General features: G+C 42.7%; 1 protein-coding gene across 1 annotated transcript in view; it reads left to right on the forward strand.

The window, feature by feature from the left end:
• The first annotated feature begins 3,320 nt into the window (after nt 1-3,320).
• Nucleotides 3,321-27,786, forward strand: part of NMUR2 (neuromedin U receptor 2) — an 84,213-nt gene continuing 59,747 nt past the window's right edge. Inside the window, exon 1 of the mRNA XM_040436768.1 lies at nt 3,321-4,046. Within this exon, the coding sequence (XP_040292702.1) occupies nt 3,321-4,046 (726 nt within the window). The remainder of the gene's footprint in view (nt 4,047-27,786) is intronic.

Consider the following 27,786-nt stretch of genomic DNA (forward strand, 5'->3'; position numbering starts at 1 on the left):
GAGTAGAAACTCCAAAAATGTGACCCCATTTTGGAAACTCCGGGATAAGGTGGCAGTTTTTTTGGTACTATTTCAGGGTACATATGATTTTTGGTTGCTCTATATTACACTTTTTGTGAAGCAAAGTAACAAAAAATAGAAATTCTGAAATTTCATCTCCATTTGCCATTGACTCTTGTGGAACACTTAAAAGGTTAACAAAGTTTTTAAAAGCAGTTTTGAATACCTTGAGGGGTGTAGTTTCTTAAATGGGGTCACTTTTTTGAGTTTCTACTCTAGGGGTGCATCAGAGGGGCTTTAAATGGGAAATGGTGTCAAAAAACAAGTCCAGCAAAAACTGCCTTTCCGAAATCCATATGGCATTCCTTTCCTTCTGCGCCCTGCTGTGTGCCCGTACAGAGGTTTACGACCACATATGGGGTGTTTCTGTAAACTAAAGAATCAGGGCAATAAATATAGAGTTTTGTTTAGCTGTTAACCCTTGCTTTGTTATGGGAAAAAATTGATTAAAATTGAAAATTTGCCCAAAAATGCCTGTTTTGGGCAGTTTTTATTTTTTATTATTTACAACGTTAATCTGACAGATTAGATCATGTACTATTTTTTTTATAGAGCAGGTTGTTACGGACGCAGGGATACCTAATATGTTTACTTTTTTAAATTTATTTAAGTTTTACACAATAATATCATTTTTGAAACAAAAAAAAAAATTTAGTGTCTCCATAGTCTGAGAGCCATAGTGTTTTTTAATTTTTTGGGCGATTGTCTTAGTTAGGGTCTCATTTTTTGCAGGATGAGATGATTGTTTTAATGGTAAGATTTTGGGGTACATGCAACTTTTTTGATCACTTTTTTTTTGGAAGTAAGGTGACAAAATTATGGCTTTTTTACACCATTTTTAATTTTTTATTTTTACGTTGTTCACCTGAGGGGTTAGATCATGTGATATTTTTATAGAGCACGTTCTTACAGACACGGCAATACCTAATATGTGTACCTTTTTATTTATTAAGGTTTTATACAATAATATCATTTTTTAAACCAAAAAAACTTGTTTTAGTGTCTCCATAGTCTGAGAGCCATAGTTTTTTATTTTTTGGGACATTGTCTCATGTATGGGCTCATTTTTTGTGGGATGAGATGACGGTTTGAATGGTTCTATTTTGGCGTACATACGACTTTTTTGATCACTTTTATTACCTTTTTTGGAATTAAGGTGAGCAAAATTTAAATTTCATCATAGTTTTTATTTTTTATTTTTTATGGCGTTCACCGTGCGGGGAATGTAACATGACCGTTTTATAGATCCAGTCGTTTCGGACGCGGTGATATATAACATGTGTAAGGAATTTTTATTTATTTTTTTAATCAGGGATCTTTTTTTTTTTTTACCCAGACCCACTTGGTTCTTGAAGATCCAGTGGGTCTGATGTCTGTATAATACAGTACAGTACACTATATAGGGTACTGCACTGAATTTTACTCACACTTTGACTGAACAGCCTTTAGCACAGATCTGTTCAGCACCGTGGACAGCAAGATGCCTGAGAAGGCGTCCTGTTGCCATGGTAACCTTCCCCGTCTGCCACAACTGAGCAGACGGGGAAGGGGAGGGAGGAGGGCTCCCTCTGTCACCCCATCCTGTCCGGGGGCTGCAAAGGCACAGCAGCCCCCCGATGGGAGAGGGAGGGAGCTCCCTCCCTCTTCAACTCTTCCATACAGCGGTCCCTACGGACCGCGGCATGGAAAGGGCTAAAACGGCGGACATCTGCACAGATGTCAGCCGTTTGAATCGGAGTGTCAGCAATGAGCTGACACTCTGATTCGACCGCTCGGCCATCCTGAAAATAAACTGGGGGCGGGTGGAAGACTGTGCACCCGCCCCCCACACTGCCGCACGCCTCCCGCACTGCCCGCAATCCTCCCCCCCGCTCCGCCGGCAGGCACAAAAACACAGAGGGCTGCAGGGAGGGGTTAACTTTCAAAAATATGGGCACTTTGAGGTTTCTGATCCCTGCGGTCACGGACCGCAGGGATCAGAAACTTGCATAAGCGCTAAAAGCCGCAGGTCCGAATTGACCTGCGGTTTGTAGCGATCGGCAATGGACCCCCCTAGGCATTGTCACAGGGTGCCTGCTGAATGATTTCAACAGGCACCCTGTTCCGATCACTGCCGGCCATGCGTCAGTGATCAACACTACACAGGATGTACTGGTACGCCCTGGGTCCTTAAGGACTCGGGAAACAGGGCGGACCGGTACGTCCTAAGTCCTTAAGGGGTTAAAATCACAGCATTAATCATGAAAATCAGCAAGATTCCAATTCATAAAGGATTGGGATGGTTTACAAATTTATTCTCTATTCGGGTTGTTTATTTGGAAAATGAAAGGTCGAATCTGATTAGTTTCTCTGGGTAACTAAGCCAGTCCTACTTTACACCAGTTTGATAAATAACCCCATATATCTTTAAATCCTTCAACTAAAAAAAACAATTTTTGCTTATGGCAAATTTCCTTAATAAAGCTTACAGATATTGACTGCATTATGTTTTTTTTTAACAAGGCAAGCTATACTTGTGTGAAGATACTAAACCTTTGCCAGTTTCCATAGTTAGTATTTCCCACTAGAAACATAATTAGAACAAAACGTATGTGGTAGGTTTTAACCATTTCATTCATGACAATGCTAAACTGTAGTCAATGGGACTAAAAAGCAAATCACCTGCAATAGCCAGACTACAGTCTCCTCGTCTCAGATCCGTCATGAAGCCTGCTTCAAGTCATTGTGAGAATATTGAATAATCCCAAGCACCCAATCAGCATCTTCAAGGGAGGAGAAATTCTACTGAAAACACAGATCTTTGAAAGGCAACTGGTGTACAGTATCAGAGCAGCACAATCTGAGAGTTAAGCAGCATTTTCCCATCCGAAGACTCAAGTCTTTATACAGAAAGTGCTTGGAAAGAAGGCTTTTTGTCTTTTTTTTTATACATATATTTTGAAATATCTTTATTTCTCTATTTTCTTCATTAGATTGACTATTATTTCATTCATATTCTATCCTGAAATATCCATTCACCTCTTTACATATTACCGTCATCTGATATCTGACTATTATACCACATTCTCTCATAGCATTCTTCTCCTTTACGTGTCTTTTGTGTATATCTTTAGCCATATTTGCCTCTTGTTATTTATGTTCTGTTTAACCATTAATCATCCTTTCCCAGCTTCCTGAAGATTTTTTTATTCAGATTCACATACTCATCATTGCTTACGAGGAACCTGATTGTATCCACCTAATCTTATCAAGCTATAGTCATGGATGACCAGCAGAACATCAATTCCACATGGCTAGGTCATATTTTTCCTTCTGACTATTCTTTGCTGAGGTATCTAAATAGCACTGAAGAATACTTGGCATACTTGTGTGGGCCAAAACGCAGTCGCTTATCAATGCCAATGACTCTAGTTTACGCAGTGATCTTCTTGGTGGGGGTCAGTGGCAACATGCTGGTATGCCTGGTGATCTTGAAAAACCATAACATGAGGACTCCGACAAACTATTACCTGTTCAGTCTGGCTGTTTCTGATCTTCTGGTCCTTCTTCTTGGGATGCCTCTTGAAGTCTACGAAATGTGGAGCAACTACCCTTTCCTTTTTGGTGCTTGGGGCTGTTATTTTAAGACAGTTCTTTTTGAAACTGTGTGTTTTGCCTCCATTCTTAGTGTGACCACAGTCAGTGTGGAGAGATACGTGGCCATTATGCACCCCTTTCAAGCCAAGCTCAAAAGCACCAGAAGAAGGGCACTTAGAATACTCATCACACTTTGGATCTTCTCCATTCTTTTCTCCATTCCCAATACCAGCACGCATGGCATCCTACTGCAGTACTTCCCTAATGGAAGTCTTGTTCCTGATTCTGCTACTTGTACTGTGGTCCAACCTTTGTGGATTTACAACTGTATCATCCAAGTCACATCTCTGCTCTTCTATGTGCTGCCAATGGGAGTCATCAGTGTCCTTTACTGTCTCATGGGCATTAAAGTAAGTTTGATGTCATTCAGTTGTAATCACATATCACACGTGTACTTATATTAATATGTGATTAGGAGGTTATACAGTACATGTGGGAACTTCATATCTCATAACTCAATTTTTGAAAAATTATACTAGGAAGGGCCATATTAGTTTTGTCCATAGCTACCAACTGAGCTGCTGGGAGATGGCATTCATCTAGGAGAGATATGATGTCATGATAAAGAGTAAGCAGAAGGGTTTGCCAACGGCTTGGCATCACTTCTATTGTACAGGTTTGTTTCAATTAAGGGAATGCAGTAGGGGTAGACTTTAATGTCATCTGCACTGCGTTTATTGGATACATGAATTCCATAACTAAGCAAATATCTATGGTACTTCATCCATAGCATCTTCATAAAAAAAAAAAATATATATATATATAGAATATATATATATATATATATATATATATATAGATGTAGCAAGGTTGAAGTTCTAGGTTAACCCTTTGTAGCCCCCTTTTGACTTTAGTGGTCTATTAGACTGGACTGAAGGAGATGAGAAATAACACTAACAATGCCAGCACAGGGTAAGATATATCAGATGTTGTGGTTCATGCTACTACTCCACTCTTGCATTGGCATTGTTAAGTGAATCCAGTTGTGTGATGATCAGTAAAAATATTGTCGTATATTGATACAGCTATTTTGCATTAAGAAATGCAGTAGATAAATGTACCTGAGGAGCTATGCAGAATATCACAGAAAAAGAGTGATATCACAAAGACGTGCCTAATAGCAAGCTCAGCTCTGCTACATCTGTCATAGCTTGGAAAATGTAGAATGGTTGCAGCGCATACTGTCGATATGTAGGCAATGCTTTCAAGTACTGTATAGCGGTGTAATCTTAAATCCTCCTTTTTCTAACCCCCTGTTGCTTGAGGTTCCTGTTATTTATTGCCAGAGTTAGACGCAGCAAGATGGAAAAACTACCTGTTATGTCACAGAATTCATTTGGCTCATATTCTGTGCTTGAAGTTAATAATGTAACACAAATCACATTAGTTGTAGTTTCCTGCTTTCTGAACATTGCACAATCTCAAGATAATCACTTAAGCTGTGTGAACTGAATTCAATATCTACTGGATGTAATAACCGTGTTATAATACAGCAAGTGAGAAATATGGATAGGTTTTCTTGTGGCACAGAAGCTTTGTGTATTCACACCGTTAAAGGGAAGCATTAATAACTACTACCACTTATAATCCGTCCACCGCTGTGCTGATGATTTTATAGCCTATAGCAATTTAGTGCCCTATTTATAACCTGGGGTGAGAACTTTTAGCTTCAGTTATCTATTAGACCTGGCAGTTGGAGGCAGACACAAGCTCTAAAAGGATGTACTGTATGAGCCTGATATACATAGTTGGTTTCTTGCAGAAACAGCACCACTCTTGTCTATTGGCTGTGTCTGGTACTACAGCTCATCTCCAGTCACTTTAATGTGAAATGCCAGAAACAGACCATGGACAGATGACATTTCTTGCGAAACTATCCATTTTGTTCTAGTCTCATACAAGCTCCATAGTGAAGGGTAAGGTTTATCATGACTTGTATGGCTTTATTCATGTCACTCTTCCGTGCTTGCCTTGGCATTGCTAACCGAATCTAGTCCTTTGACCAGCCTGTGTATGACCAGTCAAAGCAATGCCAGTTTCTATGGACCTATAGAATAGGCAACCTGTAGCACTTCCAAGTCCCAATACGTAACATATTCTGGCCTGGATCTATTTTGGAATGGACAGATGCAGCAGAGCTGAGTTGGTCACTCTCTAAACTTATTTTAATATAATGCAGATATGATGGTACGCTTGGAAGATATAACTAAAGTTGAAAATGCAAAAAGGAGAAAATGGTAGCACAAGATGAAAAGAAAGCATATGCAAAAAGTAGTGCAATCCCAAAGGGACAAGACAATCGCCCGAAAATACAAAAATGGAAACAGGCAGCACTTTCAATTAGAAAAATGAACAATAGCGTTTATTCGCCTATGCAGGAAGCGCAACTTTTCTTCTCTATACTGTAGCCTTTCTCAAGCAACAGGTGGTAGTGAACATAACATATATAAGCATAAAGTGCAAGTGCATCTCATAAACAATTAATTAGTGCAATCATACACAAAAATATACAGTGCTTACAGTGCTTGCCAAAAATACATAAGTGAACATGATTATGTCATATAATTATCATACATGATTTTAAATAAATATGTGCAAAAAACAATAGTGTTAAAATTCATAATATCATCCATTAATCTTATTAGAATTATACATGACACCTGTGTACCTCATGTGAATATAGTAATTGTCCTAAGATGACACAGTGGGAGAGGATTCCCCATAGGCACAACAACCATCAGACTAGCGCACCATGCGCGGCGTTCAGTAGAGGGGACTGCGCATCTCGATTGTCACCGAGGAAGTGGAGAGATCATATTATCCATTGCGCATGCATGACATGCGCAATGCACACCTAGATCCTTACACAGCCATATTTTGGGGCAGAGGGAGACCAGCACATGCACAGGCACACTAGGCACCAGATACCCTCAGTCGCCATTTTATTTATTGGAAAATATAAAAAAGTAATGGATAAGCGTCCAAATGAATAAAGATCTAAAGTGACCCATCAAGAAATTTTATTACATTTTTTTTTCTCCGTTTATTACTTTTAATCATATTAATGGCATCTTGTGCACATTTGTATGGTACCGAAATGGGGTTGTTTATGGGGAACTATAAGGTGAGTCCTCCCATGGATTTTGGGGGTGACTCCATGGTGTCTCCCCTGGAGCGAGGGGGCGACTGTCACATTATGCGATAGATACTCCCTATGCTCCACTCAGTTGTGGATACCTTTGCAGTGCACATAACTAGCCATTCTTGACCCCTGACAGGAGAACCCTGTTTTCCCATCGATAAGAATGACATGTCTCTGGCAGGAAGCCTGGAAGAAACACAAGGAAGACAAATAATCACAGTAAAAACTGCTCTGCGATTAGTTTAGTTGAGTAATTCTTAATGGGGTTAAGACCGCTTCTGTGCATGTGCCCTATTAAGATAGTGTGTATAGCATCATGGAGAAGATTCCCTGCTTGTGATTCTCATGTATGAGCCAGACCACCTTCTCAATGTCAAGGGTTAGAATCACTAGCTTTTGATAAGACATGACATGAAGAGGTACGTAGCTGTCATTTGTCTAACCATTGGTCTAATTCATAATAATTAACAAGGGCATACAAGGTAGATAATGAAAAGATGAATCCAGCATCGAAGTTGAAATATTGTGGGTTCCTTTATTCAATATAGTACAGATCCATACAGTGACAGCATCACCTCAGTGTTCCAAGTGATCGTCTACGCGTTTCGACCAAACGTGTTCTTAATCATGACAGTGGTCATGATTGTTCGAAACACGTAGACAATCATTTGGAACACTGAGGTGATGCAGTCACTGTATGGATCTGTACTATATTGAATAAAGGAACCCACAATATTTTCAACTTCGATGCTGGATTCATCTTTTCATTCCTACAAGTTCACGGTCTTACCAGGGTTTCCGTGCATCAGGGAAGTCTATCCAAGGGATAGAGGCAGCAGGTGAGCTGGATATTGTCCACAATTCGCATACAAGGTAGATCCTGATTGTCCCATTGTAGCTGTACTTTTACCTAGCATGATGCTGGGAATGTGGTCCCTGGAAAGGGTACGAAAAGAGAAAAAAACAAAAACATTTTGAGGATGTTTTTTGGCGCAGAAAAATTAGGTTAGGCTGATTTCACACTAGCGTTAGACACCTCTGGCAGATAGCAGCCGGAGATGGGTGGATCTGGCACTGCTGGACACTACCTTATACCCAACGGCCCCATTTACTATAATGGGGCCTGGCGGAGATCCAGCCTCAATCTGGTAAACATGCTGAGAATTGGCCGGATATAAAGGGAACCTGTAATCAACTTTATGCTGACCTCACTGAGGGCAGCATAAATTAGTGACAGAAATGTTGATTTCAGCGGTGTGTCACTCATGAGCTAAAAGTCAGTGGTTGCCGAGAACCAGCATCATAATCATTGCATCCCAGGCCTTGAAAAGAGTCAAATCTACCTGAGTAGACTCATGGTTATTCATAATCTCCTGAACTCTGACCCATATTCTGATGATTGGCAGTTCTCTCCTAAAAAGAAAGGGAGAAAACTAGATAGAAGACAAGAATTCATGAATAACCATGACTGTTCTCAGATGGCCATGACTCTTTTTCAGGCCCAGTCTGCAATGATTGTGATGTTGGTTCTTGGCAACCACTTATTTTTAACTTATAAATGACAGACCGCTGAAATCAACTCCCCTGTCTCTACTTTATTCTGCCGTTAGTATGGGCATCATAAAGTTCATAACAGGTTCCCTTTAAACTGCTGTGTGGGTTATTTGCCAAGTTGCGGACGGTTATGGACTAGTTATAGTCAATAGGGCTGAACGGCAATGAGGTAGCTTCCGGCAATACCCTTCCCAATCAGAACAAGTCTGTCCTCCTTCTCCTGGTCCTCTTTAGAGCAGACAACCCTCATCCCCAAGCAATACAGCAACATTGTCATCATCACCTTCTTCTTCTCCTGCTAAGACTCCTCCTTGACCTCAGCTCTATCATCATGAGACATATATAACGGAATTTTTGACTATGAAAAAAAACTTTTCTCCAACAGCAAATAGTTTGTCTACAAGCTAAACCCCCTCCTGGCCACGTTGCTCGTGGTGTAGTCACTGCAGTACCATTGTAGTATTATTATTATTATTATTATTATTATTATTATTATTAATAATAATAAAGCGCCATTCATTCAATGGCACTGTACATATAATAAGGGGTATACATACAGGCTCGGACTGGCCCACAGGGGTACAGGTGAATCCCCCAGGGGGCCCCTAAGCAAGGTGGGCCCCTAGTCTCCCACCCCCTGCACAAGTGCCACATAACACAGTAGACTTACTGCACTACATACATATATTCAATGAACAGCAATTCAACCAGCCTATGTCCATATAGATTATTAAAGAAATTCACAGTTTCTTATTATGGACACGATCAGAGATGAGATGACTTCTAAGTATACAGGAAAGCTGCCAGTATCCTCTTTTCCCCAGGACCTACCTTCTCAATCATCTGGTAGCATCTCGCTGCAGTGTGAGCAGTAATATTTGAATGTATGGGGCCCCCTGAAATAAACTTTACTGGTGGGCCCTAGGCACCCCAGTCCGACACTGTATACATACATAATACAGACAATTGCACTAAGCATGAACAAGACGAGTTACAGACTGGTACATAAAGAGAGAGGGCCCTGCCCATGAGGGCTTACAATCTACAAGGTATGGAGGAAGGACACAATAGGTGAGGGTAAAGCTGGTCATGGCGGTATAGCAGCAGCTGGGTCACTGGTTGTAGGCTTGGCTGAAGAGGTGAGTTTTCAGGGGAACATCCAGGCCTCCCTGAACCTGGGGGAAATAACACATGCTCCCGGCATGGCCATTTAACTTGCAGCGATACAACGGTATGCAGCTACACCGCTTAATCCGCGAAGTTCCAACTAGAATTCAGCATTGCACATGTTTGAGTATCTGTACAAGCAGCGCAAAGCCATGAACAATTTTGTCATGCACCAAACTGCCTCAGCAGGGAGCATGTGTTGTTTCCAGGTCGGATAGTAGCAGTTCATGCCATTCATGCTGCAGTTGTCCCTCATCCCCCTCATATGTATTTTTGAAGAGATGCTGAGGCTCATGTGCAACATCCCGGAGTATGTCACTAAACTCTTTCTCCCCGCTACATGTTAGGTGTACATTTATTGTCATCTTGTGTAATCTAACATTGCATCTTTCTGTATATGTATTTTCTAGGCCTGTTTTATGTATTTTGCTGTAATTCCCATGTGCACCAGCAGGTGGCAGCAGTATGTAGCAGGACCTTAGCCAGTTTAGTATATCTAGACTGGAATAGTTCATTTCAGTCTAGCTCTCCCCTCTTTGAGCAGAAGTGGGCTGGCCCATGTCCTGTCTCATGGGGAGGAAGGAAAGTTCTAGTGAGTGTACCAGCCCCCCCTGCTAGGGGAAGGCTGTGTTGGTAGGAGCTCCCAGTTACAGGGATCCCAACCTTGGAGCCAGCCTCGGCTGAGGCCAAAGATCTCCATTCCCAGACTGAGTCATCAGCCTCAGTGCTGGAAGAAAGAAATCAGCACCTCCAGAACTACAGAACTCCAGGAAGAATCTCACACCAAGCAGACAGACAGAGCAGAAGATAGATACCTGCCAGATTCACTAGGCATATGATAAGAAGCAGAATATATATTGATTTCTGCCGCATATTGCTGATACCTGCTGGGACCCAAGACTATTGCTGTACTCGTATGGATTATGCTGCCATTAAGTAAAGACAAGTTGGATTATATCACCAGTCTGGATCTCATTCCTTATTATCAAAGTTCCTCAGTTACTCCTACTAACAACACTCAATTTATTGCAAGTGAGCCAGGATCCAGGAGTCCAGCCGTACCAAGGTAGGAGACACCATTGACACTACATAGAGACACTATCCCCACTCTGGCATTCCTCACCTGGTACGTGAGTTATATCATCTTAAAGGGCCCTGCGACTATAACCTGCTCACATTGCAATTGGCGTCACAAACAAAAACTATTAATATTGCGCCAGTGTGCATCAGTCCCAATCCGGCTTACTGCACATGCAACAGGAGGCGATGAAGGAGAAGGAAGAAGAACAACTAAAGTACCTTGCTGTCTGCCCTGTGGTTGTTAGGGACCCACAATGATAAAGTTCCCTGGGGAAGGATGAGAAGGTGCTGCCAATGGAGGAGGAAGATGAGCTGGAGTTGGAGGAGCAAGAGGATGATGATGATGATGACACCGGTCACAAGACTCAATCATCTCACTGGGGGCAGAGTTGGAAAGAACTGGCTTGTTGGGCATGCTTGCCAGAATGGTGACCTGGAGGTTCACTTGCTAACACAGTGACAGGTGTATCTATGTCATCCAGCAGTCTGATGATTACCGGATAGCTATGGTTTTAGACCCTCGCTTTCAAAGCAAAATAGGGGAATGTTTTCCTGCTGAAGAAAGGGAGTACAAATTACCTTATTACCAGGAAACACTGTGTAAGCAGCTTGCCCTGCAGCTTACGCCAAGCAAGCACCTGCCACTAGAATGTCTGAAAGAACGACCCCTCTCCACCCTCCGCAGAGTCACCCCACTCCCGCCACTACAAGCAGCAGCAGTTGCAGCCAGTTCAGTCTCCTCAACATAATGGAGCAGTTTTTCCACTTGCCTCGCCAGGCTGAGGCCAGTCACCAAGCAGACAGCCCCCGCCTTAACGCCCAGGTTCAGGTCTACCTACAGTCTGGCCAGTCTCTGGCACATACCCAGCCTTCATGCTGCCAGAGGCAAAAATTGAAACAGCATTCGCCCCCATGCCAAATTCTTAACCTAACCCCTACCTTCCAACCAGAGGTGTAACTTGACCTGCCTGCACTTTCTGGTGTCTTCTTATGCGGCACAAGGGTCTTTGGATCCCCTCAGGAACTGCTACCTCTGCACCCCCTATATCTATGCCCCTGGGTGCAGGTCCTTTTTAATGGAGCTTTATTATGTACTTTCAGAGGTTTACAGTATTACTGTGCCTGCTGCAATCTAGACAAATCTGTTTTAGGAGAACGAATACTTTGACATTGTGAAAGTTTGCCTTTCTCGTGGCTCAGTGCTATGTTCCATAGGTAAGGGAGGACATGTCTGGTGCCGCATGAGGATATCCTGCTGCCTGAAATAAACAGCCATTACCCCATCACTCAGAAATAGCAGGTAGACAAAAAATAGCCAGAGATGCCTTTCAGACCAGACTGCTCTTTATAATCCGAGGTTATTTAGTGAATGGCTGATTGTGTAAAAGTCATTTTGCTAGCGTTAATGGGAACACTGGCAGCCTCCAGGCTGTAAACCTGTTGTCTCTTGTAAAGAGCTGGAAAATGCAGGAGTTAACTATTTGTTTGCAGCTACCGATATCTATAGCGCGGATGAATGTCATGTCTTGACCACCCTGTAGAAATTGGTCCCTGATTTTGCCTCCTGACTCACGTCAGTGTCTCTGTCTTTCATTACCTGTTCTGAGCATTGATTACATATCAGCATCTAAATAATTCTCTGTGTCCTTTGCAAACAATAGTTCACATTAGAGATTAGCAAATTGACCCAGTCAGTCTGCCAATAAGTCAGACAGTAAAATACAATCAAAATCAACTAAATTTGCTGAAAGTGACTCGTTAATTGGGCAATTTAATTTGCTCAACATATGCTAATGGAATATTGTAAATCAATTCATAAATTAAGAGGCTTCAGGTTAGAATATACTAAAAAAACTGCAGTAGCGTCTTGGCTGCCATGGTAACCGATCGGAGCCCCAGCGATTAAACTGGGACTTCCGATCGGAACTCTTCACTGCCACCAATGATGGGGGGTCGGTCATTTTAATTGGGGGGAGGGAGGGGGGCTGGCCGCACTGGCCACCAATGTGTTAAATACAGGGGGGGGGGAGGGGGGTCTGGCAGCAGGGGGCAGTCATGTACACAGTTCTTTTAGTATATTCTAACCTGAAGCGTCCCCATCACCATGGGAACGCCTCTGTGTTAGAATATACTGTCGGATCTGAGTTTTCACGAAGTGAAAAATCAGATCTAAAAAACTTTTATGCAGATGGATCAGCGGATCCGTCTGTGTGAAAGTAGCCTACGGACAAGGATGACGGACGCGGATGGCAATCTTGTGTGCATCCGTGTTTCTTCACGGACCCATTGACTTGAATGGGTCCGTGAACCGTTGTCCGTCAAAAAAAAAGGACAGGTCATATTTTTTGGACGGACAGGAAACACGGATCACGGATGCGGCTGCAAAACGGTGCATTTTCCGATTTTTCCACGGACCCATTGAAAGTCAATGGGTCCACGAAAAAAAACGGAAAACGGAACAACGGCCGCGGATGCACACAACGGTCGTGTGCATGAGGCCTTATGGGGTTTGTTTTTACAGTGTTCCCTGTAAGGTAAAACTGACCTGTTACCCTCATTGTCTGGGTCAGTATGATTATAAGGATGGCACATCTGTATCATTTTTCTTGTGTTCTAATACTGAAAAAATATACAAACTTTGAAAAAAATAGATCTTTTTATTTTCATCGCCATATTTCGACCTCCATAACTTTTTTACATTTGTGTCTATAGAGCTGTGTGAGGGCTCATTTTTTGTAGTTCAATCTGTACTTTTCATTGATGCTATTTTGGTGTGTATGACTTTTGTTATCGCTTTTTATTAAATTTTTTGGGAGGAGGTGAAGTGCTAAAAAAAATGTCAATTGCCCTTTTTTTTTTTTTTCTGTTACACAGAAGCAGGCTCCAGCCCATCACTGTAGTGTCACAGATTCTGTAATCTCAGTCGGAGGAGGCTATTACTGGTGCAGGAGGACGTGTCTCCCGTGTTTTCACTGCTCAGATGCCATGTTAACTTTTGACTACAGCATCTGAGGTGTTAAATGTCTGTGAACTCCATTATCTGTGATCACAGACATTAGCCCCATGCCTACCGTATTCTATGTAGAAAAATAATAAAATCAGCAGAAACTGGGAGGCTATTGGGCTCGCAGCCCTTGCTAGCAGACAACATATTTAAAGACCAGACATCCACTGTACATGTACACCAGATATCCTAAAGGGGTTCCTATTAATCCCTGAATGACCATGACCTGATAATTTTCAGTTTTTGCATTTTCATCTTTTACTCTCCTGCCCCCCTAAAGCCATAACTTTTTTTCCTTTCACATAGACATATGGGGGCTAGTTTTTTGCAGGACAATGTCGTACTTTCCAATGGCACCATTTAATATTGTATACAATGTAATGGGAAGGTGGAAAAAAAATCTAAATAGTGTGGAATTGGAAAAACAAAAATCAATTCTGGCACAATTTTATGTTTTTTGTTTTTATGGCATTTCCAATGCGATTAAACAGACCTGTTAATTTCATGCTCTAGGTTGGAATGATTATAGCAATACCACATTTTTATAGTTTTTTATTCTTTTAAAACATAAAAAAAAGACTTTGAAAAACTGATTTTTTTTTTCTTTTCATCTCCATATTTTGACCACCAAAACTTTTTTTTTGTATAGTTATGTCTATAGAGCTGTGCAAGGGCTAATTTTTTGTGAGGCGGTCTGTACTTTTTATTGATACCATTTTGGATGTGTATGACTTTTTGATCACTTTTTATAAAAACTTTTGGAAGGTGAACTTAAATAGATATTTTTTTTTCTTTGTGGTGTTCACCATATGGGATAAATATGTTTCTTTTTTAATACTTCAGGTATCTGGGACGTGGTGATATCTACAGTCAGGTCCATAAATGTTGGGACATCGACACAATTCTAACATTTTTGGCTCTATACACCACCACAATGGACTTGAAATGAAACGGACAAGATGTGCTTTAACTGCAGACTGTCAGCTTTAATGTGAGGGTATTTGCATCCAAATCAGGTGAACGGTGTAGGAATTACAACAGTTTGCCTATGTGCCTTCCACTTGTTAAGGAACCAAAAGTAATGGGACAGAATAATAACCATAAATCAAACTTTCACTTTTTAATACTTGGTTGCAAATCCTTTGCAGTCAATTACAGCCTGAAGTCTGGAACGCATAGACATCACCAGACGCTGGGTTTTATCCCTGGTGATGCTCTGCTAGGCCTCTACTTAAACTGTCTTCAGTTCCTGCTTGTTCTTGGGGCATTTTCCCTTCAGTTTTGTCTTCAGCAAGTGAAATGCATGCTCAATCGGATTCAGGTCAGGTGATTGACTTGGCCATTGCATAACATTCCACTTCTTTCCCTTAAAAAACTCTTTGGTTGCTTTTGCAGTATGCTTTGGGTCATTGTCCATCTGCACTGTGAAGCGCCGTCCAATGAGTTCTGAAGCATTTGGCTGAATATGAGCAGATAATATTGCCCGAAACACTTCAGAATTCATCCTGCTGCTTTTGTCAGCAGTCACATCATCAATAAATGCAAGAGAACCAGTTCCATTGGCAGCCATACATGCCCAAGCCATGACACTACCACCACCATGCTTCACTGATAAGGTGGTATGGTTAGGATCATGAGCAGTTCCTTTCCTTCTCCATACTCTTCTCTTCGCATCCCTCTGGTACAAGTTGATCTTGGTCTCATCTGTCCATAGGATGTTGTTCAAGAAATGTGAAGGCTTTTTTAGATGTTGTTTGGCAAACTCTAATCTGGCCTTCCTGTTTTTGAGGCTCACCAATGGTTTACATCTTGTGGTGAACCCTCTGTATTCACTCTGGTGAAGTCTTCTCTTGATTGTTGACTTTGACACGCATACACCTACCTCCTTGAGAGTGTTCTTGATCTGGCCAACTGTTGTGAAGGGTGTTTTCTTCACCAGGGAAAGAATTCTTTGGTCATCCACCACAGTTGTTTTCCATGGTCTTCCGGGTCTTTTGGTGTTGCTGAGCTTACCGGTGCGTTCCTTCTTTTTAAGAATGTTCCAAACAGTTGTTTTGGCCACGCCTAATGTTTTTGCTTTCTCTCTGATGGGTTTGTTTTGTTTTTTTCAGCCTAATGATGGCTTGCTTCACTGATAGTGACAGCTCTTTGGATCTCATCTTGAGAGTTGACAGCAACAGATTCCAAATGCAAACAGCACACTTAAAATTAACTCTGGACCTTTTATCTGCTCATTGTAATTGGAATAATGAGGGAATAACACACACCTGGCCATGGAACAGCTGAGAAGCCATTTGTCCCATTACTTTTGGTCCCATAACAAGTGGGAGGCACATATGCAAACTGTTGTAATTCCTACATCGTTCACCTGATTTTGAAGTGAATACCCTCAAATTAAAGCTGACAGTCTGCAGTTAAAGCACATCTTGTTCTTTTTATTTCAACTCCATTGTGGTGGTGTATAGAGCCAAAAATGTTACTATTGTGTCGATGTCCCAATATTTATGGACCTGACTGTATGATCATTTATCTTCGTATTATTTATTTATTTATTTTTAATATGAGAAAAGGGGAGTGAATTGAATTTTTATTTATTTTTTAAAAATTCTAACCCCTTAAGTCCCATGACATACATGTACGTCATATCTGGCCTGGACTTAAAGACCAGTGACATACATTTACTTCATGGTGATAGGGCAGGCACAGCAGGGGTCCGGCCGTCACTGACAGTCGGACCCCTGCTGTATGTGCCGGCATCGGTGAAAACACTGATGCCGGCGCATTAACCCTCGCACTGTCGCGGTCAGCGCTAACCGCGGCATGTGCGGGATCCTGCCGGGTGCGGGGTGGCCATCGGGTCCCCGCGCTGCTGTGACGGGGACCTGATGGCAGAGAAGGCAGCCCGATGCCTTCCATAGGCATCGTGGCTGCCTTCCGTGACAGCCTGTGAGATCCAGCCCCCTGTATCTCACAGGCAAGCTGGCTGAAGTGTTTTACAGTGTGTAATACACTTACAGCCAATGCATTATAATACAGAAGTATTGTGATGCATTGTAAAGGGGATCAGACCACCAAAAGTTGAAGTCCCAGAGTAGGACAAAAAATAAAGTGAAAAAAGAAGTTAAAAAAATAAAGTTTTCCCCAAAAAATTTTAAGTTTCAAGTAAAAAAAAAGCATCCTTTTCCCCCCCAAAAAGTTAAAAAAATAAAAAAATAGGGAAAAAAAGAAAAGTAGACATATTAGCTTTTGCCGCGTCCGTATCGACCGCCTCTATAAGAGTATCACATGACCTAACCCCTCAGATGAACACAGTAAAATATTAAAAATAAAAAAGATGTGAAAACGATGTCAAAAAAGCTAATTTTTTTGAAACCGTACATCACAAAAAGTGTAATAACAAGCGATCAAAAAGTCATACCCCAATGTAGTGCTAATCAAACCATCATCTCATCCCGCAAAAATTACACCCTACCTAATACAATCGCCCAAAAAACAAACAAAAAAAACTATTGCTCTCAGACTATGGAGACACTAAAACATGATTTTTTTTGTTTCAAAAATTATATTATTGTTTAAAACTTAAATAAATTTAAAAAAGTATACATATTAAGTATTGCCACATCCGTAACGACCTGAACTATAAAAGCATCACATGACCTAACCCCTCAGGTGAACACCGTAAAAAAAAATATATATAAACGGTGTCCAAAAAACATTTTTTTGTCACCTTACATCACAAAAAGTGTAATACCAAGCTATCAAAAAGTCATGCGCACCCCAAAATCATACCAATCAAACCGACATCTCATCCTTCAAAAAAACTAAGACAATCACCCAAAAAAAAAAAAAAACTATAGCTCTCAGAATATAGAGACACTAAAACATGTTTTTTTTTGTTTAAAAAAAATGCTGTTATTGTGTAAAACTTAAATAAATAAAAAAGTATACATATTAGGTATCACCGCATCCGTAAGAACCTGCTCTATAAAATATCACATGAACTAACCCCTCAGGTGAACACCATTAGAAAGATAAAATAAAAATGGTGTAAAAAAGCAATTTTTTGTCACCTTACATCACAAAAAGTGTAATATCAAGCGATCAAAAAGTCATGTGAAACTGTAGAAAAGGTAAATCAGTGGCTCTACACCAAACCTATGTTCTTTGGGAAATAGTAACCAAGGAGTGATGCCTTGCGGTGGTGCTCAGCCTGTAGCAGCAGTGCGTATGCAAAATAATCTTCAAAGGAGAGAAACAAAACGAGCGGCACTCACCGATTTGTAGACAGGTATGCTTTAATCCAAAGCAGGAGGCGGGTGCATGGGGTGCAAACACAGCATCAAGCAACAGCCGTTTGTCGATCAAAAAGTCATATGCACTCAAAATCATACCAATCAAACCGTCATCTCATCCCGCAAAAAATAAGACCCTACCTAGTACAATTGCACAAAAAAAAAAGAAGGCAAGAATATGGAGACAATAAAACATGGTTTTATTTGTTCAAAAAATGCTGTTATTGTGTAAAACAAATAAATTTAAAAAGTAAACATATTAGGTATTTCCACGTCCGTAAGAACCTGCATTATAAAAATATCACATGACCTAACCCCTCAGATGAACACCGTAAAACAAAAAACAAAAAAGTGTGTCAAAAAAGCCATTTTTTGTCACCTTACATCACAAAAAGTAGAGGTGGGACGAATCCAATTTTTTTCGAATCCGAATCCGAAAAGGTTCTCGAATATATTGAATCTTTCGAATCTCGAATCCTACGAATCCTGTACATAATTGTGTGAACGTACGGTGTAAGAAACAAAGTCAGACCGCGTCAGTTTGTCTGAACCTCCACCTCCCAGTCACGGTCGCAACCTATATGACCGCGATGACCCCTGCTCCTATCACTACAAAACATACAGGGTAATACAGCCACATACCTCTTACATCCAGTGACGTCTCTTGTAGATGTTCTCTTTCCTCATCTTCTCCTTTCAGACCTTCAGATCAGACACCATTTTTCAGCCATTTTTCGTCTCTGCAGCTTGACAAAAAAAAAAAATCTTAGTTTACTACTTTTCCATCATCCTCCCATCTTCTGGACAAATCATCCTAACACCCCCAATACTGTGCCGCTGTGCTCCCCAATACTATACTGCAGAAACTACCCCTGATAATACTAGTACCACACAGAGCCCCCCATATAAAATACCCCTTCTTTGTGGCCTCAGTAGATGCCCCCACAGTGCCACCCAATAATGTGCCAGTAAGTGTCCCCATAGATGCCCCCCTAATCATGTGCCAGTATCAAGTGCGGAGTGCCTCTCTCCTCCCCCCATGTGCCGGTATCATAGTGCCATCTCCCCCCCAATGTGCCCGTATCATAGTGCCACCTCCCCCCATAATGTGCCCGTATCATAGTGCCATCTCCCCCCATAATGTGCCGGTATCATAGTGCCATCTCCCCCCATAATGTGCCCGTATCATAGTGCCATCTCCCCCCATAATGTGCCCGTATCATAGTGCCTCCCCCCAATGTGCCAGTAGTATCATAGTGCCTCTCACCTCTCCCCCTGGCATTCACAGACCCCCCCACCCCATAACGGTGCCATCCACAGACCCCCCCCACCCCATAACAGTGCCATCCACAGACCCCCCCCACCCCATAACAGTGCCATCCACAGACCCCCCCCCCACCCCACCCCATAACAGTGCCATCCACAGACCCCCCCCACCCCATAACAGTGCCATCCACAGACCCCCCACCCCATAACAGTCCCATCCACAGACCCCCCCCACCCCATAACAGTGCCATCCACAGACCCCCCCACCCCATAACAGTGCCATCCACAGACCCCCCATCCTATAACAGTGCCATCCACACCCCATAACAGTGCCATCCACACCCCATAACAGTGCCATCCACACCTCATAACAGTGCCATCCACAGACCCCCCCACCCCATAACAGTGCCATCCACAGACCCCCCTATCCTATAACAGTGCCATCCACAGACCCCCCCATCCTATAACAGTGCCATCCACAGACCCCCCCATCCTATAACAGTGCCATCCACAGACCCCCCACCCTATAACAGTGCCATCCACAGACCCACCACCCACCCCTTAACAGTGTCATCCACAGACCACCCCACCCTATAACAGTGCCATCCACAGACCCCCCCATTGCCGCTCCAGTAGTTATATAATGTGTAATTGTGATTAATAATCATGCTGCCCCCTCAGTGTGTAGTATTACATTCAATAAATCTTACTTACAGCCGGCTACTGCTATCGTAACAGGCCGGCCGGGCAGACGAGTGGCAGCGTCACTGACTGACGTCACCTGCCTGAGCCGCCTGCTTTATGAATGAAGCGGCGCAAGCAGGTGACGTCAGTCAGTGACGCTGCCGCTCGTCTGCCCGGCCGGCCTGTTCCGATAGCAGTAGCCGGCTGTAAGTAAGATTTATTGAATGTAATACTACACACAGAGGGGGCAGCATGATTATTAATCACAATTACACATTATATAACTACTGGAGCGGAGGGGCCGGAGCACAGTGAACGCACCGGCCCCCAGCTCCACCTCCCAGTCCCTCCCACCAGATTCGTCGGATTCGTTTCAGGCAAATTACGTCTGGATTCGAGTCCACGAATCCCACGAATCCAGCAAGATTCGAGGGATTCGTGGATTCGACGAATCCCCCGTCCCATCTCTAACAAAAAGTATAATACCTAGCGATTAAAAAGTCATACAGTACAGACAAAAAGTTTGGACACACCTTCTCATTCAAAGAGTTTTCTTTATTTTCATGACTATGAAGGCATCAAAACTATGAATTAACACATGTGGAATTATATACATAAACAAGTGTGAAACAACTGAAAATATGTCATATTCTAGGTTCTTCAAAGTAGCCACCTTTTGCTTTGATTACTGCTTTGCACACTCTTGGCATTCTCTCGATGAGCTTCAAGAGGTAGTCCCCTGAAATGGTCTTCCAACAGTCTTGAAGGAGTTCCCAGAGATGCTTAGCACTTGTTGGCCCTTTTGCCTTCACTCTGCGGTCCAGCTCACCCCAAACCATCTCGATTGGGTTCAGGTCCGGTGACTGTGGAGGCCAGGTCATCTGGCGCAGCACCCCATCACTCTCCTTCATGGTCAAATAGCCCTTACTTTCAAAGTTTTCCCAATTTTTCGGCTGACTGACTGACCTTCATTTCTTAAAGTAATGATGGCCACTCGTTTTCTTTACTTAGCTGCTTTTTTCTTGCCATAATACAAATTCTAACAGTCTATTCAGTAGGACTATCAGCTGTGTATCCACCTGACTTCTCCTCAACGCCACTGATGGTCCCAACCCCATTTATAAGGCAAGAAATCCCACTTATTAAACTTGACAGGGCACACCTGTGAAGTGAAAACCATTTCAGGGGACTACCTCTTGAAGCTCATCAAGAGAATGCCACCGGCCCTTCCCACAGGTTTAGCTCTAGTATATTAGGGCATCTGTGGATGCCACTATAATGGGTTGGGGGATATGTGGATGGCACTGTTATGGGGTGGGGGATCTGTGGGTGACACATATATAGCAGTGCCATCCACAGATCTCTCCCCATAACAGTGCCATCCACAGATCACCCCCCCCATAACAGTGTCATCCACAGATCACCCCCCATAACAGTGCCATCCACAGATCACCCCCCCATAACAGTGCTATCCACAGATCCCCCCCCATAACAGTGCCCCCCTCAGATACCCCCATAACAGTGCCATCCACAGATCCCCCTTAACAGTGCCTTCCACAGATCCCCCCATAACAGTGCCATCCACAGATCCCCCATAACAGTGCCACCCACAGACCCCCCCCCCATAACAGTGCCATCCATAGATCCCCCATAGCAGTGTCATGCAGAGACCACTATTAGTTCAAAACTCACCAAAAGCACACCTTTTGGTTAAAAATATTTTTTTTATTATTATCCTCCTCAAAAACCTAGGTGCGTCTTATGGGCTGGTGCATCTTATAGGATGAAAAATATGGTATGTTAGCCTCACAAAGTGACATCAAACCTGGACTGGTCCTTAAAAAGTGGGTTTTGGAAATGTTCTGAAAAATTTCAAGATTTGCTTCTAAACTTCTAAGCCTTCTACTGTCCCCAAAAAAGAAAATATAATTTACAAAATGATCAAAACATGTAGACATATGGGAAATGTAAAGTAATAACTATTTTAGGAGGTATCACTATCTGTTTTAAAAGCAGAGAAATTGAAATTTTGAAAATTGCGAATTTGTATAAATAAAAATGAAATATTTTGAAACAAATTTACCACTGTCATGAAGTACAATATGTGATGAGAAAACAATGGCTTGGATAAGTAAAAGAGTTTTAAAGTTTTCACCACATAAAATGACACATGCCAGATTTGAAAAAAATTGCCTGTTCCTTAACCACTTGCCGCTACGCTAACGCCGAAAGGCGTCATCGCGGCGGCTCCCCCAGGCTACGCTAACGCCGATTGGCGTCATCTCGCGTGAGCCGAGATTTCCTGTGAACGCGCGCGTTCACAGGAACGGAAGGTAAGAGAGTTGATCTCCAGCCTGCCAGCGGCGATCGTTCGCTGGCAGGCTGGAGATGTGATTTTTTTAACCCCTAACAGGTATATTAGACGCTGTTTTGATAACAGCGTCTAATATACCTGCTACCTGGTCCTCTGGTGGTCCCCTTTGTTTGGATCGACCACCAGAGGACACAGGTAGCTCAGTAAAGTAGCACCAAGCACCACTACACTACACTACACCCCCCCCCGTCACTTATTAACCCCTTATTAGCCCCTGATCACCCCTGATCACCCCTTATAGACTCCCTGATCACCCCCCTGTCATTGATTACCCCCCTGTCATTGATCACACCCCTGTAAAGCTCCATTCAGACGTCCGCATGATTTTTACGGATCCACTGATAGATGGATCGGATCCGCAAAACGCACACGGACGTCTGAATGGAGCCTTACAGGGGCGTGATCAATGACTGTGGTGATCACCCCATATAGACCCCCTGATCACCCCCCTGTCATTGATTACACCCCTGTCATTGATCAACCCCCTGTAAAGCTCCATTCAGATGTCCGCATGATTTTTACGGATCCACTGATTGATGGATCGGATCCGCAAAACGCACACGGACGTCTGAATGGAGCCTTACAGGGGCGTGATCAATGACTGTGGTGATCACCCCATATAGACTCCCTCATCACCCCCCTGTCATTGATCACACCCCTGTAAAGCTCCATTCAGACGTCCGCATGATTTTTACGGATCCACTGATAGATGGATCGGATCCGCAAAACGCACACGGACGTCTGAATGGAGCCTTACAGGGGCGTGATCAATGACTGTGGTGATCACCCCATATAGACTCCCTCATCACCCCCCTGTCATTGATCACACCCCTGTAAAGCTCCATTCAGACGTCCGCATGATTTTTACGGATCCACTGATAGATGGATCGGATCCGCAAAACACATACGGACATCTGAATGGAGCCTTATAGGGGGGTGATCAATGACAGGGGGGTGATCACCCCATATAGACTCCCTGATCACCCCCCTGTCATTGATCACCCCCCCTGTCATTGATCACCCCCCTGTCATTGATTACCCCCCTATCATTGATAACCCCCTGTAAAGCTCTATTCAGACGTCCGCATGATTTTTACGGATCCACTGATAGATGGATCGGATCCGCAAAACGCATACGGACGTCTGAATGGAGCCTTACAGGGGCATGATCAATGACTGTGGTGATCACCCCATATAGACTCCCTGATCACCCCCCTGTCATTGATTACCCCCCTGTCATTGATCACCCCCCTGTAAAGCTCCATTCAGACGTCCGCATGATTTTTACGGATCCACTGATAGATGGATCGGATCCGCAAAACACATACAGGCGTCTCCCTGGAGCCTTCCAGGGGGGGTGATCACCCCATATAGACTCCCTGATCACCCCCCTGTCATTGATCACCCCCCCTGTCATTGATCACCCCCCCTGTCAGGCTGCATTCAGATGTCCGTATGATTTTTACGGATCCACGGATACATGGATCGGATCCGCAAAACACATACGGACATCTGAATGGAGCCTTATAGGGGGGTGATCAATGACAGGGGGGTGATCACCCCATATAGACTCCCTGATCACCCCCCTGTCATTGATCACCCCCCCTGTCATTGATCACCCCCCTGTCATTGATCACCCCTCTGTAAGGCTCCATTCAGACATTTTTTTGGCCCAAGTTAGCGGAAATTATTATTTTTTTCTTACAAAGTCTCATATTCCACTAACTTGTGTCAAAAAATTAAATCTCACATGAACTCACCATACCCCTCACGGAATCCAAATGCGTAAAAATTTTTAGACATTTATATTCCAGACTTCTTCTCACGCTTTAGGGCCCCTAGAATGCCAGGGCAGTATAAATACCCCACATGTGACCCCATTTCGGAAAGAAGACACCCCCAGGTATTCCGTGAGGGGCATATTGAGTCCATGAAAGATTGAAATTTTTGTCCCAAGTTAGCGGAAAGGGAGACTTTGTGAGAAAAAAATAAAAAATATCAATTTCCGCTAACTTGTGCCAAAAAAAAAAATTCTATGAACTCGCCATGCCCCTCATTGAATACCTTGGGGTGTCTTCTTTCCAAATTGGGGTCACATGTGGGGTATTTATACTGCCCTGGCATTCTAGGGGCCCCAAAGCGTGAGAAGAAGTCTGGTATCCAAATGTCTAAACATGCCCTCCTAAAAGGAATTTGGGCACCTTTGCGCATCTAGGCTGCAAAAAAAGTGTCACACATCTGGTATCGCCGTACTCAGGAGAAGTTGGGGAATGTGTTTTGGGGTGTCATTTTACATATACCTATGCTGGGTGAGAGAAATATCTTGGTCAAATGCCAACTTTGTATAATAAAATGGGAAAAGTTGTCTTTTGCCAAGATATTTCTCTCCCCCAGCATGGTATATGTAAAATGACACCCCAAAACACATTCCCCAACTTCTCCTGAATACGGCGATACCACATGTGTGACACTTTTTTGCAGCCCAGGTGGGCAAAGGGGCCCATATTCCAAAGAGCACCTTTAGGATTTCACAGGTCATTTACCTACTTACCACACATTAGGGCCCCTGGAAAATGCCAGGGCAGTATAACTACCCCACAAGTGACCCCATTTTTGAAAGAAGACACCCCAAGGTATTCCGTGAGGGGCATGGCGAGTTCCTAGAATTTTTTATTTTTTGTCACAAGTTAGTGGAAAATGATGATTTTTTTTTTTTTTTCTTACAAAGTCTCATATTCCACTAACTTGTGACAAAAAATAAAAACTTCCATGAACTCACTATGCCCATCAGCGAATACCTTGGGGTGTCTTCTTTCCAAAATGGGGTCACTTGGGGAGTAGTTATACTGCCCTGGCATTCTAGGGGCCCAAATGTGTGGTAAGGAGTTTGAAATCAAATTCTGTAAAAAATGGCTGGTGAAATCCGAAAGGTGCTCTTTGGAATATGGGCCCCTTTGCCCACCTAGGCTGCAAAAAAGTGTCACACATGTGGTATCTCCGTATTCAGGAGAAGTTGGGGAATGTGTTTTGGGGTGTCATTTTACATATACCCATGCTGGGTGAGAGAAATATCTTGGAAAAAGACAACTTTTACAATTTTTTTATACAAAGTTGTCTTTTGCCAAGATATTTCTCTCACCCAGCATGGGTATATGTAAAATGACACCCCAAAACACATTCCCCAACTTCTCCTGAATACGGAGATACCACATGTGTGACACTTTTTTGCAGCCTAGGTGGGCAAAGGGGCCCACATTCCAAAGAGCACCATTCGGATTTCACCAGCCATTTTTTACAGAATTTGATTTCAAACTCCTTACCACACATTTGGGCCCCTAGAATGCCAGGGCAGTATAACTACCCCACAAGTGACCCCATTTTGGAAAGAAGACATCCCAAGGTATTCGCTGATGGGCATAGTGAGTTCATGGAAGCTTTTATTTTTTGTCACAAGTTAGTGGAATATGAGACTTTGTAAGAAAAAAAAAACAAAAAAAAAAAAAACATCATTTTCCGCTAACTTGTTACAAAAAATAAAAAGTTCTATGAACTCACTATGCCCATCAGCGAATACCTTAGGGTGTCTACTTCCTGAAATGGGGTCATTTGTGGGGTGTTTGTACTGTCTGGCCATTGTAGAACCTCAGGAAACATGACAGGTGCTCAGAAAGTCAGAGCTGCTTCAAAAAGCGGAAATTCACATTTTTGTACCATAGTTTGTAAACGCTATAACTTTTACCCAAACCATTTTTTTTTTTTACCCAAACATTTTTTTTTTATCAAAGACATGTAGAACAATAAATTTAGAGCAAAATTTATATATGGATCTCGTTTTTTTTGCTAAATTTTACAACTGAAAGTGAAAAATGTCATTTTTTTGCAAAAAAATCGTTAAATTTCGATTAATAACAAAAAAAGTAAAAATGTCAGCAGCAATGAAATACCACCAAATGAAAGCTCTATTAGTGAGAAGAAAAGGAGGTAAAATTCATTTGGGTGGTAAGTTGCATGACCGAGCAATAAACCGCTAAAGTTGTGGAGTGCCGATTTGTAAAAAAGGGCCTGGTCTTTAGGGGGGTATAAACCTGTGGTCCTTAAGTGTTTAAGGTGAAAAATGGCAGAGAGAATACCAGTGTGTGGTGCTATAGAGCCCTGCCACAGGGACACTGCTGTGGTAACCCTCAGAGCCTCTAGCAGGCTCAAGGCTACCACAACGAACAAACAGATCCCCCGAAATATTTTTGTCCTCTAAAGAACAGCTTCTGTTGTGCTTTATCCAGAAGGAAGTCAGAAAAAGCCTGGCTTGTCCTCTGCATAATCTCTCTACCTTCGTCCGTTTTCCCCTTAGCATACCTAGCCATTCCTTCAGCGGCTGCTTCCTCTAGTTCTTTCTCCTTCATCGCATACTGCTTGCTCAAATTTGCAATTGTACTAATAAAGATCCCTCTCATAAATGCTTTAAACGCATCCCAAATATACTGAGATTTAGCTGAGGCATAATTCCTATCCCAAAAAGAGATAATTTCCTTTTCTATCTGATTATGGTTATCTATTATCAATAGCCAGTGGGGATTCAGTCTAAATGGGGGTTTCACTCTACAATCATTCCCTGCCATACATAGCTCTATTAAGAAGGGGACATGGTCTGAGACGGATCTGGCCTCGTACTGCATATGTTTAACGCAATTTAGATAGCCTTTATTTATCAAGGTCAGGTCAATTCTAGACATAGAGCTTCCAAATTTACTAACACAGGAAAAAGCTCTCTTTTCTCTAAATAGATATTCCCAGACATCCACGAGGCCCACCTCTTGGCAAAAAGGAGCCCCCTGGAGCAGGGACCCCTGGAGCGGGGAGGACCCATTCCCTCCAGCGGAGATCCTATCTACCTCTGGATTCATCACACAATTGAATTCCCCATTGACTATCACCAAACAATCAGGCCACTGGTCTACAAAGGCCAACAAACAATTCAATACCTGCCTGGAAAATGGAGGGGGGATATAGATAAACTCCAAGATACATAGCTTTCCATCAAGCCTACCATAAAGAAAAACATATCTCCCCTGTTTATCCATAGAGGATGCTAGGCATAGAAAGTTAATCTGTTTTTGAATCAATACCGTGACTCCTCTGGAGTAAGTAGTATATGTGGAGTTATACACCTGTGTAGCCCACCTCCCCCCAAGTCGGGGTATCTTCCCCTGTGAGAAATGAATTTTAACCAAACAGACAATAGCTGGCAGATGTCTCCTTATCAGATCTAATACCGCCTGCCTTTTTACCTTCTTCCCTAAAGCCCGAACATCCATGTAAGTATTCATGTAATCATTAATTTATCCTAAAATCTCCAAGTACAATCCTCCTCAAGCTTTACTCCGTTCCCCACTTCAATGTTAGACCCATCGCAGGACACCCTCCCCTCCAATCCCTCCCCCCACCCAAAAACTACATATCCCCCTTGATCTGAATTAGAAAAAAAAAACAGACCTCTTAACTAGGACCATCCCTCCCCCACTCCCCCAAC

This window comes from Bufo bufo, chromosome 1, assembly GCF_905171765.1.
Source record: "Bufo bufo chromosome 1, aBufBuf1.1, whole genome shotgun sequence".
In the NCBI taxonomy this organism is placed as follows: Eukaryota; Metazoa; Chordata; class Amphibia; order Anura; family Bufonidae; genus Bufo; species Bufo bufo.